The sequence below is a fragment of the Mus caroli genome, chromosome 1 (genome assembly GCF_900094665.2).
Source record: "Mus caroli chromosome 1, CAROLI_EIJ_v1.1, whole genome shotgun sequence".
NCBI classification, from domain to species: Eukaryota; Metazoa; Chordata; class Mammalia; order Rodentia; family Muridae; genus Mus; species Mus caroli.
This window is the reverse complement of record NC_034570.1, coordinates 119741436-119760509: the sequence shown is the minus strand read 5'-3', so window position 1 is coordinate 119760509 and position 19074 is coordinate 119741436. Positions and strand designations below refer to the sequence as shown.

The window sequence follows — 19074 nt, the reverse complement described above, 5'->3', positions numbered from 1 at the left end:
GGGCCTCACCCCTCTTTCTTTTCTTGTCCATCCCACAGGCTAGGCTGTGAATCCGTGGGGGGGGGGGCGGCGGGCATCCCAGGGGAAACCTCCACATTGGTGTTCCCCCCTGAGCCACAGTTTACCACGTGGTGCCACGCCTCGGCCAATGCAACTGCTGCTGAAGCCCGAAGTTCTCAGTCTGGTCCTGCAGCTGCGTGCAGCCAGAGACGTGCGCTGCGTTGTCTTTCTTAACTATTACTGACAAATTCTGTCCTAACGTCAGTCCAAGTCCACAGTCGGCACCACACACACAGTCTGTCCCATGACGAAAACCACAAACAAAATCAAGACAGCAACACAAAAACAAGACAGCAGCAGGGAATAAAAGACACCAGTACCTAAGCACACTCGTTCCTCACTCTGCCAGATGTAAAACCAAGGCACGAGGTGGGACTCGAACCCATGATCTCACAACCCTAAAACCAAGGCAAGAGGTCACAAACCAAGACACAAATTCACAATCTCAGAACTGAAAATCTAAGACACAAATTCAGAAACCAAGACACAAATTTAGTGGTGCCACACTTAGACAACAGACAACATGTAAGACGCACACAAACAAACGTACCTCCAAGGGGTCTTTCGGGGTTCCTGGGTGTCACTCAGATATCGGTGGGACCTCCAAATGAAAGAACCTAGTGGGGAAACCCCCACTCAATTCCCGTTTTGGCGTGCACCCAAGAATCACGAACAGATAGCCATCTTGATATAAAAGCATGAGGTAGTTTAATGACGGAGCTCCGGGCCGACACATATCTCCCGCAGGAGACAGAGGTGTTTTTAATCACAGCAAAAAAAGCAGACTAGAACAGCCATCTTGATACCCCTAAGAATGTTTAAATGAAAACCTTTTTAAAGGCCTAATTTTCAGGTCTAGAAGCAGTGTATTACCATTGTGTGGCTCTAGTTGTCCTGGAACTCACTTTATAGAGCAGGCTGGCCTTGAACTCAGAGAGCCACCTGCCTCTGCCTCCCTCCCGAGTGCTGGCACTAAGGAAATGCACCACCACGCCCGGCTACTTGTGCCTTCTACAGACACAACATTTAAAACAGAGAGGTTCCCAATTCTGTAGATGAATGAACCCAAAACTTTCCCCTCTAAAATACCCGAATACTTGATTATCTCCCAGTTAAATCTCATTCTCTAATACATTTTGTAGAAAACTAGGAGGAACAGTAGCAAAAACTGGCTATAAAAAGTAAAGCTTGTTCTTTTTGGAGTTTTTAGATATTGCTTTAAAATCATTTACATGCAGGTAATCAAGTAGAAGCAACCCAGTGAACATTTCTTTTTGTTTTTTTGTTTTGTAGTTATTTTTGTTTTGTTTTGTTTTGTTTTTATTTTTGAGACAAGATCTTTCTTTACAGCCCAGGCTTTCCCAGAACTCACTATGTAGGCTTTACTTGAACTCAAAGAGATCCTCCTGCCTCTGCCTTCCGAGTGCTGATATTAAAGGCATGTGCCATATCACCAGGCCTAATAGTGAACATTCTTAGACCCATTACACCCACCACCTCTAGTTCTTTCCCCCATCAACTGATGCTGTTCTCTCTCTCTCCCTTTCCTCTCTCTCTCTCTCTCTCTCTCTCTCCCTCTCTCTCTCTCCCTCTCTCTCTCTCTCTCTCCTCTCCCCTCTCCCCTCTCCTTTCTCTCCTCTCTTCTCTTCTCTCTCTCTCTCTCTCTCTCTCTCTCTCTCTCTCTCTCTCTCTCTCTCCCTCCCTCCCTCCCTCCCTCCCTCCCTCTCTGTTTAACCTAGAGTGCTCTGATTCTTGTAATATTTCAATTAGTTTCCTCTGGTGAGAGACTTGTTAAGACTGGTTGAGTGTTGGTTAGACAAAAAGCAATGAAGCAGTTAAGGGAAGAGAATTTTAGACTGTTTTTTAAAATGGTGCATTGGTGTTCTGCCTGCATGTGTGATGGTGCCATATCCTCTGTAACTGAAGTCACAGTCAGTTGTGAGCTCCTATATGAGTGCTAGGAAATAAATTCAGGTCCTCTGTTTGAGCATCCAGTGCTCTTAAACGCTGAGCCATCTCTTCAGCCCTAGACTTATTTTTTTTTTTTTACTCCTAAATGGTTTATTGTCATGATAATAATTATCATCATAATAAACCACTACTGACTCATGATAACAATACTGACTCATGAACTTACTGCCAAACCTTTAGCAGTAAGCTATGCTGTTTATCACTTACTTGTCTGTAAAGATCTACTGTCTAACAGTCATTGTTATTTATATATAATGTAACATATAAGTAACATATGTATGAGTTATACAGGAATGATGAAGCACCATGAAGAAATCTCTCTCTTAATGGGAATATCAGCCTCCATGAGCATTTTTAGTCCTCCCCTGAATTATGACAAGTGACAGACTTGTTCTGGTGTCTAATGTGGCACCTAATGGCTTCTGTGCTTACAGAGTATGACCAAGGGGCTAAATTTTTCATTTCAATTAATTTGGACTTTAAATTAGTCATGAATGATGCTATTTGGTAGAACAGCTCTATTGGATTATAATTTGTGTTACATTTATTAGATCATAAAATAATTTTACAAAAATATAATACTAAATTGAATATATTTCTGAAACTGGCTGACCTGAAACTCTATGAAGACCAGGCTGGCCTCAATCTCACAGAGATCCAACTTGGCTCAGCCTCCTGAGTACTAGGACTAAAGGCACTCACCGCAGTACTTAGCTCAATGTAATTAATTCCTTCATTTATTTGTGTATGTGTATTTGTTTGAGTATGAGCATATTCCACATGTACCTGGGAGGCTAGAAGAAGGTGCACACTCACACACGCATGCACACACACACACACCCATACACACCATACATGTGGAAGTCAGACAACAACTTGCAAGAGTCTTGGGGATTACACTCACAACATTAGGCTTGGCAACAAGTGCCTTTGGCAGCAACTGCATTTTCCTTCTGATCCATTTTGCAGACCCTAGAAATCTCTTTTTTGTGGCAAACAGGTTATACTTATTAGCTGGATAGAAATAGTTTTTTTTCCTATTGAACATTTTAGACATGTTTACATGTTAATACTCCTTAGAACAAGAACAAAACTTTTAGCATTTTTCTTCACTAATATCATTTGTCTTCGTAGCAAGCAACTTAGACAGGAACTTAATTATTTTTAATACAAAGTACAAAATAATTATGAACTTGGTCTTCATTTTAGTAATGGGACTGTCAATGAAATGTCCATAGAATGCAGCACATTCTTCTCTGACTCAGCCTCAGTCAACCTTGGCTGCACATTTGAAGCAGCAGGGTAACTTTCTCTCTCTCTCTCTCTCTCTTTCAGATCTTTTAATTTATTTTTTGTATGTGAGTACACTATAGCTGTCTTCAGGAACACCATCAGATCCTATTACAGATGGTTGTGAGCCACCATGTGGTTGCTGAGAATTGAACTCAGGACCTATCGAAGAAGTCAGTGCTCTTAACCACAGAGCCACCTCTCCAGCCCCGCAGGGTAACTTTCACAAACCCATTTCCTATTTTGAAAAGTTCTTCATTAACAACTGCTTAAAACTGGCCTCAGTCTAAATATTTTCTAGTTAGAATGTAAAAAAGGATATAAGTTTGATTTTCCATATCTTCAGGAGTCAGTAGATAACACCTGTAGCTATGATGCCCATGTTTTTGAGGGTTATCACTGTTGACTCAGTAGTGGGAGTGGGTATGGCGGTGAGTATGGTGAGGATGGCAGATGGGTATAGTCTCTATGGTATCTTTTTATGGGATAGAGAGGAGTTGTTGGATATTTCAGTGAGGGTTTGATATCTGTCTCCAATCCCTCCATTAAAAGAAATGTTTTATGTGTGTATGTATGTTGCCTGTATGTATGTATGTGTGCTGTATATGTGCAGCACCTCTTAAGGCCAGAAAAGGGCACTGGATCCCTTAGAACCAGAGTTACAAATCGTTGTGAGCTGATATGGGAGGGCCTTGTACACAGAGCAGGAATAACTCTTACCCACTGAGCCTTCACTTCAACTCTACAATACTTTTTTTGAAAATAAAAGGATACAATTATTGTGTTAGGGTTTCCATTGTTGAGAAGAGACACCATGACCAAGGAAACTCTTATACAGCACAACATTTAATCGGGGCTGGCTTACAGGTTTTGAGGTTCAGTCCATTATCATCATTGTGGGAAGAGTGGCAGCATCCAGGCAGGTATGGCCATGTAGATGCTGAGAGTTCTGCATCTTGTTCCAAAGGCAAATAGGAGAAGACAGGCAGGTAGGAAGAGGGTCTCAACTCCCACACCCACAGTGATGTCCTTCCTCCAGTGAGGCCACACCTACTCCAACAAGACCACATCTCCTAATAGTGCCACTCCCCGAGCCAAGCATATTCAAACCACCACAGTTATTAATGCGTTGAGATGTTATACATCTGTACCAACTAAATGACAGGGCCAGTGAGATTGTTGAGCTGCGTATGAACCCACCCACTCTCAGTCACATACTAATATGTACTATTGAAAAATCTTAAATAAGCGGGGTGTGGTGGTGCACTCCTTTAATCCATCTTAAAGTAAGTAACTAATGAAGGAAATAAGAACCAACCACTCTATCTGTAAGCATTCCTTGTGTTGAGAGGACCTAATTCACTCCATTTTAGAACAGGCAGCCATATCTTGAAATTGAGGCTTTAAGATCCAGTTTCCCATAGAAGCAGCCAAGTCTTGGAAAAAACCACAATGGACCATTAATCAGCAAAAGCCCTGTCTTCCTGCTGAGAGATAGCCAGCTCAAGGACTGAAACAGTTCCTGGAATTTCTCTAAGGCTTGACCAAAAATGGTAAAACTAATATAGCATCCAATTAAAAATGTACTACTATAACTGCTGCTTACCTAGCCAGTCATTAAAAATGACCTAACCATTCCTCTAATTCCCCTTGCTGTGTGCCTAAAGGGAGCCTGCAAGCCCAGCTGGGGATTGCCATTTTGTATGAATGGCTGACTCCTGTCTCCTGGTTGTTTCTGCAGAATAAACACTCTTCGCTTTTGCATATTGTCTGATTCTGTGGTCTTCCTTCAGCAACTCTTGGACCTTTAAACAGTGTGACTTTCAGGATATCCTATCTATGTGTCTTTGACTTTCTGAAAGCCTCGTATTTTAGCATTTTAATATGTTCTTGTTATTTTTAAAAATAATTTTTGCTGTTACAATATAGATAATATAAAATCAATTCTCTTTGTGTTAGTTACATTTCTCATTACTGTGATAAAATACCCGACAGAAGTACTTAAGGATGGCAGGGATTGTTTTGGTGCACAGTTTGAAGACAGTGTCAGGGAAGGGAAGACATGGTGACAGGACCATGAGGCTGGTCACATTGTATCTAAAGTCAGAAAGCTTAGTGACCCTGTTATGCTCTGAGGGGCTCTTGATTCTAGTAACACTGCCTACCTCATTCTTACTGTAGTCCATGAAAGTTTCTGTCTGTATTAATGAAGCAATTATATTGCTCTAAGTTGTTATTATTTACTTATAATTTGCATAGGCTTGATCAAGCATATCTGAGTTCATTTTGATTTCAAATTGTTTTTACATTTTGGGGGTAAATAGGGTCATGCTCATCAGGGGATAACTTGATGGAGTTGGTTCTCTCCTCCCACCGTGTGGGCCCTGGACCTCTAACTCAGGTTGTTGGGCTTGGTAGCAAGTACCTTTAACCACTGAGATAGCTCACTGACCTAATAGATATATACTGACATATATATATATATATATATATATATATATATATATGTGTGTATATATATACTGACCTATAAATATATATAATATATATATTTAATTCCATAATATTGAAACAAATGTTATTGCTTAATTAGGCTATGAAAATTCTCTATGAATTGTTACAGGAATAATAAACTTTTTTTTACTTCAAGTTTTATAAACAAGAGTAATTATGTAAAAGCTGACATAAACTTGCCTTGGAGAAATTTCTTTTTCTAAAAGATGTATCTATTTTATGTGTATGAGTGCTTTGCTAGCATATGCATATGAATGCCTCATGTTTATCTGGTGACTGCAGAGGTCAGAAGAGGGTTGCGATCCCCTAAAACTGGATTATAGGTGATTTTGGCCAATATATGGGTTCTGAGAACTGAACCTCTTGCAGAGGACCTACTGAGCCACCTCTCCAGTCCCTCAGGTGGGTTTTTATGTATATTCTCTAAACAGGAAAGGTACACTGTTTTCCCCCAGCTGTCTAGTGGATACAAGGCTAGTTCCTGTTTTGTTGTTTATTGGTAAAAGCTACATGGCAGCTTTGTGCTAATGGAGTCAGACTAATGCAGCATAATATTCATGGTATTACCGAGCATTAGAGTCTAGTTTAATATTTCTTAAGCTAATACATTGGGAAGGCAATTCTTTTAAAAAATTCATTAGGTTTTCAGAACACAGAGATTTATTTCCATATCTTGTATCTTCATCATTTACTTAGAAATGTCAGAAACTTTTTATCTTTCCTGTACATGACTGATATTAATGGCAAAAAAGCTCTAAATGAACAAAACCGCTAACGTCTACTTGACTTGTTTATCAAGGTCTTAACTGGGAGCCACTGCTGTTGTTTCAGCTCTTCCCCTTCTTTAGGATTTTTTTCTTGGTGCCTTCCACGTGCTTCTGAGGGTGATGGATGAGGACGTGTCAGGACAAGTGGATTAGGAGGATGAGATGATAAGCCTTGTGTTCTAGTTTTATTTCTGTTGTGATAACATACACTGACCAAAACAACTTAGTGAAGAGAGGATTTGTTTGTTTCCTTTTTGATACAATTCCGAGTTACTGGCCAACATTTGGGGAATATTTTTGAATGTTTAGTTATCAAAGAATGGCACTACTTGAGAAAAAAATAGGTGTGGCCTTGTAGGAGAAAATGTGTCATTGGGGGCAGGCATTGAGGTTTCAAAAGGCCCAGTACCTCTTCCTGCTGCCTGTGGATCCTGATATAGAATTGTGAGCTACCTTTTTAGCACTCCACTGCCTGCTGCCATGATCATGGACTAAATCTCTGAAACTGTAAGCAAGCTTCAATTATGCTTTATTTTCTAAGAATGGCCATAGTCTTGGTGTCTCTTCACAGCAATAGAACACTGTCAGTTGAGCCATTGTAGGAGGAGGTACAGCACTTAGCACTCAGTGGTTCTCAGGCCCAAGAACAGGACTCTGAAGAGGGAGCTACAGAGCAGGTTGCCAGTGAAAGTAATTGCAGAAGTGATGGGTCTGGGTGGCAGGAACTGTGAGTACCCCAAGGCCAGGATGAGTTCCGTCTCAGACACGTTAGTCATGTCTGAGCATGAGCTACTTCCCTGAAGGAGGCAGGGTGGTATCTGAGCCATGTCAGGCAATCTGTTCAGGCAGACTGGTCAGTCTGAGGATGGAGAGGCTTAGAGGGGGAGGTGTGTTTTCATACAGACTCAGGTGAGTCTTGTGGAAGGAATAAAGACCAATCAGGGGAGACACTGTCAAAACTGAGAAAGGTTCTCAGGTTAGGGCTCCTTTATCTCCTTATCTCTTCCAGTTGATTTTGCAGCCAAACAAGTGAGTGGAAGGAACAATCGTGGTCATTCTCAGCCATCTGTGTCTTTCCCTTTTGATTATGTTACTTGTGTGCGCACTGGGCACAGTTGTTACAGAAGCCAAAGAGGGTGTCAGATCCACTGGAGCTAGGATTGCAAGTGGTTGTGGAAGGGCCTGGGTGAGTGCTGGAAGGCAAGCCCGTCCTCTGCAGGAGAAGTGTGCACTCTTGTGCTTGTTTTGTTATTGTTTTGTCTTGTTTGAAACCACGTCTCACTGTGTAGCTCGGTTTAGCCTGCAGCTCTCAGTCTCTGCGTCCTGGGTACTGGGATTTACAGGTAAATTTTATGAGGGGCTTTTCATTTTGTTCCTGCTGCTGCCATTAAAATCACTGCTGCGATATTTTTGCTGCTGCTGCTGCTGCTGCTGCTGCTGCTGCTGCTGCTGCTGCTGCTGCGGGCTTTGGTCACTGTTGGGGTGGGGTGGCTGGGGGACTCTTACCCTTGTCAATAGCATTTCAATTTTCATCAGTCATCTTCCCCAATGTTGACTCCTTTTCATTATTCAGGATTTCTAATGTTCTGTTTGTACTGCTTTTTAGTTTTTAAAAAATTGTCTTTATTGCCTCTTGCATCCTAAGCCCCTGGGCTCAAGTGACCTCCTGGTTAAGTATCTTCTACCCTGTTTTAAATCTTTTCTCTGAGTCTAAATTTCTTCCTGACTACAGCTTTCCAACTACAGCTTTTGGTTCCTTTTCCACTGTCTGCTGTCCCCTTAGCCACCTCTGAATGATTCATACAAGGTTCTGTTAGTGAGTATGAGAGCCTTTTTCTCTCTCCTTCTGTGCAGCATCCTTGAAGTATTTGACCTTGCAAACACATTTAGTCTATGGTAAATGACTTTGAACCAAGATCTTTGTTTTCTTTCTTTCTTTCTCCTCTTTTTTTTAAAAAAGATTTATTTATTATTATACATAAATACACTGTAGCTGACTTCAGACGAACCAGAAAGAGGGCATCAGATCTCATTATGAGTAGTTCTGAGCCACCATGTTGTTGCTGGGATTTGAACTCCGGACCTTCGGAAGAGCAGTCAGTGCTCTTACCTGCTGAGCCATCTCACCAGCCCTGTTCTCTTTCTTTAATGTTTCTTTTTGTTCTGAGTTTCGAATGAGTGTGTTTCTTAAGGTTCTGACTAAGAACTAGGCTCCTTCTCTTCTCCTGGTTTTAACTCCACTTGAGAATCCTATCAATTTCCGCCTCCCCGTTACCTTCACATGCTGTGACGTACTCATTTCATTGTCTTGAACTGGTTCTTCTGTTCCAGTTCACATTTATATCTGCCTGTCAGGTGTCACATTCATAAAGTTAGTAAGAAGTAAAAGAAACTTACAAGGCCTAGGAAGTAAATAAAACCCAGAAGATACTTAGAGGATTCACGGTGCTCCTTCCCACAAGATTGGACAAGAGGAAGACCCTTAGCCAGCACAAATGTTCCCAATACAGGAAATTACCACATGCAGCTTTCTTGCTGAAAGCTAATCACTTGTGGTAGAGTTTGGAGGGCAAATACTAGATCTCCAGGTTCTTATTTCTTAGGACAAAGAATCACACCAGGGACACATGGTAAGGTCGGTATCACAGATGTTCATGAGAATAGAGTGGACTGTAGAGTCAGGAAAAGGCGCATGCTCAAAAGTACTGTGCTGTAGTGTGGATGAACTTTACAAGTTATTTAAATAACACCTGCCTTCTTCTCTGTTTGTATAGGTCTATCTCTTCTAGTGCATTCTCTGTTACTCGTGGTCCAGGTGGGGAAGGGTTTCCAGTCATTATTTCTGCTGGTTTCTTTCATATGTTAATCTTCTAAAACAAAAACCATGTGTGAAGTGTTCGCGCCTATGGAGGGGGGAAGGAGGCGTGGGGTCCCTTAGAGTGGGAGTTATAGGTATTTGTGAGGTGCCTGATGTGGGTGCTGTGATCCATCTTAGATCCTCATGCTAGAGCAGCCGGTGCTCTTACATTAATCTTGAAGCTGCTCTCGTCAGTCTCTACTCTTCTGCCCCACTGATGGACTTGAAAAACATCACTGGAGAAAGAACTCAGTCTTCTTAGAAAGAAAAATGTCAGTCTCTGGGCTGACAAATAGAAAGGAATTCACCGCTCTTTGTACTACCTACAGCCATGAATAGAACATGATCAGGTGTGAGCGCCCGACTCGCTAGCAAGAAAGACGCCACAACAGGATCCTTCTGCACATGTTTATTGGGAGAACTTGATTGCAGAGGCGAAAAGACCCCCAGCCCCAGAACTGGCGCTGCTTATATAGGCCTAGGAGAGGTGTGTCTACACCCGAATGGTTATGCTTTCAGTACCTCATTTGCATGCCTTGGGCGAGGCAGTACTCGGCAAAAAACTCTACTGCACATGCACACACTGGTTGTTTACCCAAACTTATGGGTGGTGGCCAGCGCCACCTTGTAATGGTGTATGTGGCTTCCCACAATCAGGGTGCTGCAGTGTGGTGTTACAAGGTGGGTCTGTGTCTATGCACTTTCCCATCAGCAGTTGTGGAAGACCAGCTTTGTTATCATAGGTACACTGAGGAGGGGAGTAGAGTCGGTTAGTCACTTATCTGGTAAAAAGGGTAAGGGAACACATACACACACACACACACATATTTGGTGGATGAAGCAAGCTTCAACAAGCTCTAGCAACTTCACATATGCCCATACATATTCACATTACATATATATATATATATATATATATATATATATATATATATATATACATCTATACAGATACCCACACTTGATAGATGGAGCAAAGCTCCAACCAATTTTACATACATGTTTGATGGATCAAGCAATGCTCGAGAAAGCAAGCTCCCAACAATTTTATCTTTTCACCTACGGCTTGTATATCTTAGCAAAATTTTACAAGCAGTACAAAAAGCACAAATTGGTTACATTCTGTTTTTCTCTAAGTGAATGATTACAGTGAGTATACATAGAAAAACATGTTCCTCGATTCCTCACATGATCAAATGTTTTATCTATTGTGGATTAAAAAACAACAAATTATTCCCAAGAGCCCATAAATTCGTAACTAAGCAACTTGTTGTATAAATGTTTATATAAAAAAACAGTCGTTTCTACTCTAAATTCTCAGGGTGCACATCTACTTACAATTTTTATTAAATCATATCAGGAAGCCGAGGGCAAAAATGGGTACAAGAAATTAATCATCACTTTGCTCATCAGCCTAGCTTTAGCGAGAGAGTCACATCAGCCAGTGCTAATTGGGCTGCCATTGTTCTTGTTCCCTGACCTTAAAAACATCCTTTGCTCAGTATTCAAGTGTGCATTTCTAAATTACATCCCTGAGATTTTCTACATCAGAGCCACTAAATACATCTTAACCTAACTTTACTAACAATCTACATCTCCAAATTCTTTCTAAAGATGGTGGTGCATTGCCAAAAATCTACATTTCTTAAATTCTTTTCCAAGGTTAGTGACAGAATCATTAATCTGCCCCAGCAGCAATGCTTGAAAAAGATGAAGCGATATTGTTGTGAGGGCCAGTGATACTGCCTATTGAGGGGCTGGGAACCCCTTAGAGTTTCTTACAACTCATAGAGGAGGATGGATATGAAGGCCACAAGGACAACAAGGAGAACAGCTCCATAACAGCATGAGGTCCTCAGGACATGAAGTCCTTGAGGCTCCATCCCTCCAAGGCACACCCATCATGACTGTGCTGACCAGTGGGCCTAAAATCAAGAGTTCTAAAGCGGGCTGCTGTTCCTCTCACCCAGCCCCAGCAGGCATTGTTATTCAGGAGCCGTTTAAATGATAGCTGAAATGTCTTGGGTAAAAACATCCACAGGGTTTGGATGACAGCAGATATTGCTTGTTCCATACTTCAGCCCAGAACTATGTTAATCCTTAGAGGAAGTGATATTGAACTTGTTTTGAGTTCAGCTGCTTTTACTCGGCAAGCCACAGCAGCTAAAACACAAGGATGTCAGAAAACTGTTGGATGTTATCTCTGTTTCTGAAAAAGAAGCAGTGCAGCAAGCTGATGAGTACGGCCTCATTTGCCAACTTGCAGACACAGGCCTGGAGGGCCACACACACACACCAGCTTTGCCACTCTAGTAATGGGTAAGAATAAAGGATTTTCTTGAAAAATAGTTGATCTCTTGTAGTTTGAAAATCATGCTTTCAAGTTTTTAGAGGTGCGTGTAAACACACTGTACTTTATTTACCTCATGCATGTGCCTCCTTCCTTCACGTTTCTTCTAGTTGTAAGGCCCTCCAGGTTTCTGCAGTTGGCTAGGCCCCACCCCCTGTATTTCTTTAATGGCTATAAAGACCTTTCCCAGCCCCCCAAGGCCCTCAAGTGGCCAGGCCCCGCCAAACATTATCTATTCACTATTATTCCTTACCCTGTTTTAAATAGGATTTTAAAAATAATAATATAAGGCATGTATTTTTTTTTCTTCTGGTCACTGTACACAAGGAAAAGACTCATTTCACTATCTTCCTAGAGCACTGATGGTTAGACAATGATCACCTCAAGTGACATCTTTAATTAACTCCAGGGGGACTTTCTTTTCTTCCTTTTTTTTTTTTAAGATTTTATTTACTTATTTTATTTATTGTTTTGTTTTTTGTTTTGTTTTGTTTTTTGTTTTTCGAGACAGGGTTTCTCTGTGTAGTCGTGGCTGTCCTGGAACTCACTCTGTAGACCAGGCTGGCCTCGAACTCAGAAATCAGCCTGCCTCTGCCTCCCAGAGTGCTGGGATTAAAGGCGTGCACCACCACGCCCGGCTACTTATTTTATTTATATATAATGAGTACACTCTTCAGACACACCAAGAGAGGGCATCAGATCCTGTTACAGATGGTTGTGAGCCACCATGTGGTTGCTGGGAATTGAACTCAGGGCCTCTGGAAGAGCAGACAGTGCTATTAACTGCTGAGCCATCTCTCCAGCCAGATTTTATTTTCTCATTTAGGACAAGTGCACTTACCTGTGTGTGTACGTGGTAGACTGATTGGCATTGATCTTCCTGTATGGTGCCCTACCTTATTTTTTGAGACATGGTCTCTCACTGAACCCAGAGCTCACCATTTTAGTTATCCAGGCTAGCCCCAAAAGTCTACCTGTCTTTATGTTTTCTATGCTCACACACTGTTCTTTAATCCAGCATTCTTCTCATCTGTAGGAACAGCCAGGCTTACAGTTACAGACAGAAGTTTTATGTGCATTTGAGATTAGACCTTGATCCTTAATACTTGCATGGCAAGCATCTCCACAGCTCTTGACTCGGATTTTAAAGTGAAAAAAATCGATTAATATTCATGTGAATCTGTCTGTAAAATGCCATGTCGCTTCTCACTTTTCTATTTTCTGTAAAGAGTGTAATAAACCAATTTCTACTAAAATGATTGGATTTTAATTTTTCCTTAGTTGAGCTTATTCTTTGTTGTCCTGATGTGCCTGCTGTCTCACATCAACCACTGACCATCCACACCCTGCTTGTTATTCTCTTCTGCTTAGACTCTCCATGTATGAACCCAGTCCTCACTGCTCCCTGGATCACACTTACCTCTATAAAGTTTAAGAAAAGAATGTAGCAGACTGGGGCTGGGAGAGTGCGCAGTTGGTAGAGTGCTTACAGCACAAGTATGAGGACCTGAATTCGGACACCCAGCATGCATGTGAAAATCCAGATGAGGTGTTGTATGTCTGTAATCCTACCCCTTGAAATGTGCTGACTCCATTGGAGCTCAGTAACCAGCTAGTAGTCCTATCTCAAAATATGAGCTTAGAGAGACCTTTTATTCTGGCTTCCATATGCTTGGGAACACACAGCACATACACACATGCACCCTCAATCCCCAACACAAGCTTTTAAAAATGAATAAAGTAGACCTGAGTGTGGTGGCACACAACTTTACTCCCAACACTTGGGAGGCAGAAGCAGGCAGATCTCTGTGAGTTTGAGGCCAGCCTGGTCAACAGAGCAAGTTCAAGGACAACCAGGGCTACATAGAGAAACTCTGTCTCAAAAAAGAAAAAGTAGAAAAGATTTAGCAAAATAATAGAAATCAACCATGAAGTATAGCATATAGATGCAGCACAGAAAACTAGATAACAGATTTATGCCAGAATGTGTTTGCTAGTCAGTATAATGGAAAATTTTGTCAACTAACCACACTTAGAATCTCCTGTTAAAAGTCTCAATGAGTCAGAGATCCGATTGCTTTGTGGACCTGACTGTGTGGGCGTTTGTTGATTCGCCTTCATTGATATGAGGCGACCCAACCTGAATGTGGGCAGCACTGTTTCCGGTTTGTGGCCCTGGGCTGCACAGAGGTAGAGGAAACTGAGTGAGAAGCACACATGGCTTCATTGCTTTCTGCTCTCGACTTGGAGATGTGGCTGTTTGCGTTCTCTTCATCTTGACTTCTGTGATATGATGGGCTGTACTGGAACTAAAGGCCGAGTTAAATCTTTCACCCCGAAGTTACTTTTGCCAGGATACTTTATCATTATCACAGAAACAGAAAGAAAAAAAAAATGCAGACCTGTCTGTTGAGGCAGGGTCTCACTATTGTAGCTCAGGCTGGCCTGCAGCTCACTGTGTAGACGAGGCTGGCTTGAACTTAGAGGTCCACTTGCCTCTGCCTCCCTAGTCTTAGAATTGAAGGCATGTGTTCTTTAATCCAGCGTTCTTCTCATCTGTAGGAACAGCCAGGCTTACAGTTAAGGACAGAGGTGTAAGCCATTCCTCACAGTCTCATGCCTTCCTGCTTGGCCCTCAAGGGTCTTTGCAGCTCCCTCCATGGTGAGCAAGAGCTTGTCTGAAGCACCTTCACTCCCACATAGACGTTGGCAGCTGTAGAGGTCATGCAGTCATCACAGTCATCCAGTGTTTTCATTCACTTACAGCAGCCTCTCTGGCTTAATCCTTTAACGTTTGTGAAGTGTTGGTGCTGAGTTACTTAATCAGAACTCTGAATATGCTTTGCTTTGATGATTATAAAATTAATTTGCTTTTGTTTTATTTTTTCCAGGTGTATGGTGGCTGATGAAGTAAGTACCTTAGAGCCTTTTCTAAAAATACACATCAGCGTTTACTGTCTTCTATCTCCTACATTGACTGTCTGCCTCTGCTTTTTCATGTGACCATATTTAGTGGAGGAAAACAAACAAATTTACTGTGTAATATCCATTTCCTCTTAAATACTTTTGTATATAGAACATATAAATGTGTGTGTGTGTGTCTAAAACTTTCAGAATACCCAAATAAACCAGTTTTGTTCACATAAATTACAAAAATTAACATTATCTTTGGTCTTCACAAGGAAACCCATAGTATACTTTTGAACTGTGGGCTATATTAATAACTTTGCATTACTGTGATAAAGTGTTATGACCAAAGGCAGCTTAATGGAGATAAGGGTTATTTGGACTTACAGTCTCAAAGGGGTGGAGTCCATCATGCCCAGCAAGACATAGTAACAGGTAGTAAGCATAAAGCTGGTTGCTTGAGTACATTTCACCTGCACACAGGAAACAGATAACAGGAAGTGAAGCCAGGCTATAAAAACCTCAGAGCTGGTACTAGCAACGCTCCTTTCCAACAATTACTTGTTCAAAAGTATGAGCCTTCGGGACACTTTCTCACCCAAGCCACCACAATGTTTAAATCTATGCCTTCTCTTTGATGAGCATAGATTTAAACGTTGTGTTGGTTTGTATATTGCTGGCCCAGGGAGTGACACTGTTAGGAGGTGTGGCCTTGTTGGAGTAGGTATGTCACTGTGGGTGTCGGCTTTAAGACCCTCATTCTAGCTTTCTGGAAACCAGTCTTCTGCTAGCAGCCTTCAGATGAAGATGTAGAGCTCTCAGCTCCTCCTGTGCCATGCCTGCCTAGATGCTGCCACGCGCCTGCCATGATGATAATGGACTGAATCTCTGAACCTGTAAGCCAACCCCAATTAGATGTTGTCCTTATAAGAGCTGTCTTGGTCATGGTGTCTGTTCACAGCAGTAAAGCCCTAAGTAAAACAAACATATATCAAATGTCTCATTTGGGCACTTGCTTAACTACCAATTAACTTTTACAATCTCTGATGTTTTCAGTGAATCTTAGCCAGTTTTCAAAATTTATTATGAACTTTTAACCTGTCAGTCTTTTCCTAATGTGAGTTGTTTTGTTCTTATTTATAATTTCATAGCACTTTCTATATGCTCTGCCACTCACCAACATCTCCGGCTCTGGAATAATGAATTTAAAGAAGCCATTTAACAATTCCACAACTTTTTAAAAAACAAACACCTTTTAATCCATCATAATTGGCTCCTTCCTTTTTTGTAGCTTTTTGAAAATGAATCTTTGCGTTGTTTGTACAAGTGTGATATCCAGGAATGTACATAGGCACGGTCACATGTGTTTGGTGCACGTGTACATACATATATGTCCCCTCATTCCCATGTAGGCAGAGGTTGAAATCAAGTATATACCTAGATTGCTGTCAGCTTTATTTACAGATACAGGGTCCCTTTCTAAGCCTAGAGCTCATAGATTCAGCTACACCAGCTTTCCCACTTGCCCTGGGAATTCCTAATTTGCCCCAGAATGCTGAGATTCCAGGCACGGCTGCCCAGGGTCGGTCCAGATTGTTTATGGTTTTTGTAGAGCTGAACTCAGACTCTTATGCTTGTACTACAAGCACTTTAGCCTCTGAGACATCTCATCTTCTTGAAGAGCAATTCTTTTCAATCCATTTGGTTTTATAGGATTTGTGATATTAAATCCTAACTAATAATACTAAGTAAGGTAAAAAACCCTCACCTTTACACATAGGGTTTTTTAAAATCAAAGCTTATAGAAATATATATCTAAAACTATACCTTTGAGTCACTAATACTCTCTGTAATGGTGAGTAGAAGTGCTACTTTTTAAATATAATATTAATATAATTAAAAGTTCTGAAGTAAGCCTGGTAGTGGTAGTGCACCTTTAATCCTAACACTTGTGGGGCAGAGGCAGGTAGATCTCCAGGTTTGAGGCCAGCCTGGTCTACAAGTTCCAGGACACCCAGAGTTGCACTCATGTTGATTATATGAGCTCTGGTTTAACCTTCAATCTGTACCCTGTTTCTGCTCATACTCAAGGTGACATAGAAGGACTGGGTGTGGTGGCGCACGCCTTTAATCCCAGCACTCGGGAGGCAGAGGCAAGCGGATTTCTGAGTTCAAGGCCAGCCTTGAACAGAGTGAGTTCCAGGACAGCCAGGGCTATAGAGAGAAACCCTGTCTCAAAAAACCAAAAACACCAAAAACCAAAAATAATAATAATAATAATAATAATAAAGAAGTTAAAGAGGAAAGTACAGTTGCTTTTTGATGGGTAAAGAGTCTCTTGGTAATAAGAACCTGCAAGCCTTAGGGCAGTTTTAGGTCTGTGTGGCCAAACCATCTAGAAGATTCTTGGGATGTTGTGGACTTAGCTGTCTGTGTGATCTTGCTTCTCTAGCAGCAGAGGGCTATAACCAGCATCACTCCACAGTTTTACGCTCTCCTGTTATCTTATTCTAGCACTTGAGTCTTTGTGATCCTGTCTAATCCAGCTACTATGTGTGACTGCCATTGACTACAAGTTAAAAGGATGACTGGAGTTTCGTTTAAGTCCAGCTTAGTTATACAGTCATTGTGTGTTTCAGTTACATCTTAGAACTATAGTTTCAATAAGCAACAAAGCTGCAATATTTCATAAGATAGCTATAAACTCAGATTAAATTGTTTCTTCTTCCCCATCTCTTGAGTCAGTGTAATAGAGTGTTGGTTCATAGACTGTACATTTAATATAAAGAAAGGCTTAGACACTTTTTAATGTGACAATTTTCTTTTTATTTTAAAATTTCAAACATGTACACAATATATTTATCTTCTCCATCCAACTTCCCCTGGGTCCCACCCTCCACCAGAACATATCAACAGATACAAACTTCTATTACATAAATGATGACCTTTGAACCTCAATTGGTACTTGACATAATGTAGTATTTATATTGTTTGTAATTATTTTTGAAACATTGTTTGAAAATTATCCCTCATTATTTGAGTTTTGTTTAATTGTTAAACAATTTTGTTCACAAAATTATGTTTTAAACATTAAAATGTTTTGTATCAACACAAAGCATGTAATTTAATTGGTGGTACATAGGAAAAATATTAAATCAATGTTTGTTCTACTTTATTTTCAAGTATTTAAAGGTATTGTTCATTCTAGAAAGTTATTACTTAGAGAATTTTTATACTACGTTTGTTTAAGAAGGCAGAATGCATAGTCTGGATTTATATGACTAGCCTAATATTGTGTCAGAAGGGAAAAATATGTTAATAGATTGGCCTAATTAGCTTTAATTGTCAAACTTGAAACAGCCTAAAGTCACTTGAGACTGGAATCTCAATGAGTAATTGCCCAGACCTGATAGATTAGCCTGTGTTCGATTGTCTTACTTATTAGTTGATGTAGGAAGGCCCAGCCCACTATGAGTGGCACCATTCCCTGGGCAGGTAGCTTCGCTTGTGTAAGATAGCTAGCCAAACATGAGTGAAGAGCACGCTGGCAGGCAGGCTTCCCATGGTTTCGGCAGCACTTCCTTGGCTATGAGTAAGTTCCTGGGTCAGAGTTAGCCTGTGTGGAAGAGGAGCCATGCCTGCCTTCGGATTAGTGCTTTGAGTTCCTGCCTTGACTTTCTCACTGATGCATGGTGACCTGAAATATAAGGTGTTATAAACTCTTTCCTCCTCTCAGTGCTTTGATCATGGTGTTTGTCACAGCAACAGAAAGGAAACTAGAACACAAGGATTCTGCCTTCTCTTGACTAAATTTTCTATCATGAATTCATAATAGTATCTTTTTGGATGTTTAAAATTTTAAATTAAAAAATTATGTGTATTATATTGTATATGTGTCTATGTGGGTGTGTGCACACGAGTGCCAGTGCCTGTAGAGGTCAGAGAATGTTAGATTCCCTGGGGCTAGTGATCACTGTTGTGAGCCACCTTACAAGAACCCTGGGATCAGAATATTTTTTTCTTTCTTGTTAAGGTAGCACTTTTAATTACTATTTTGCGTTATAGCCCCACCAGTTTCCTGTTGCTGCTATAGTAGAGTACTGCAGAATGGGTAGGTTTAAAACACATTATGTCACTATTCTAGAGGCTAGAACTCTGAGATCAGTGTCTGTAGCCGTAACAGGATAAGTGTACAATCTGAGACGGGGGTCAGAGGGCTCGGGCTGAAGCTTGATGGTGAGTGCAAACCTAGGTAAATATCAGCCTATCTATCTGTTCTTTTTTATGTTTTTCAGTACAGGGGGTACTGGCTGGTTTTATGTCAACTTGACACAGCTGGAGTTATCACAGAGAAAGGA

The 19074-nt window shown here is 41.0% G+C and overlaps 1 protein-coding gene across 2 annotated transcripts in view; it reads left to right on the top strand.

The window, feature by feature from the left end:
• The window catches only part of Zranb3 (zinc finger RANBP2-type containing 3), a 151669-nt gene that overhangs the window by 33424 nt on the left and 99171 nt on the right, over positions 1–19074 (top strand). For both annotated transcript variants that reach the window (XM_021160555.1, XM_021160564.1), the window contains exon 3: positions 14701–14719. In XM_021160555.1, coding sequence (XP_021016214.1) covers positions 14701–14719 — 19 coding nt within the window. The remainder of the gene's footprint in view (positions 1–14700; positions 14720–19074) is intronic.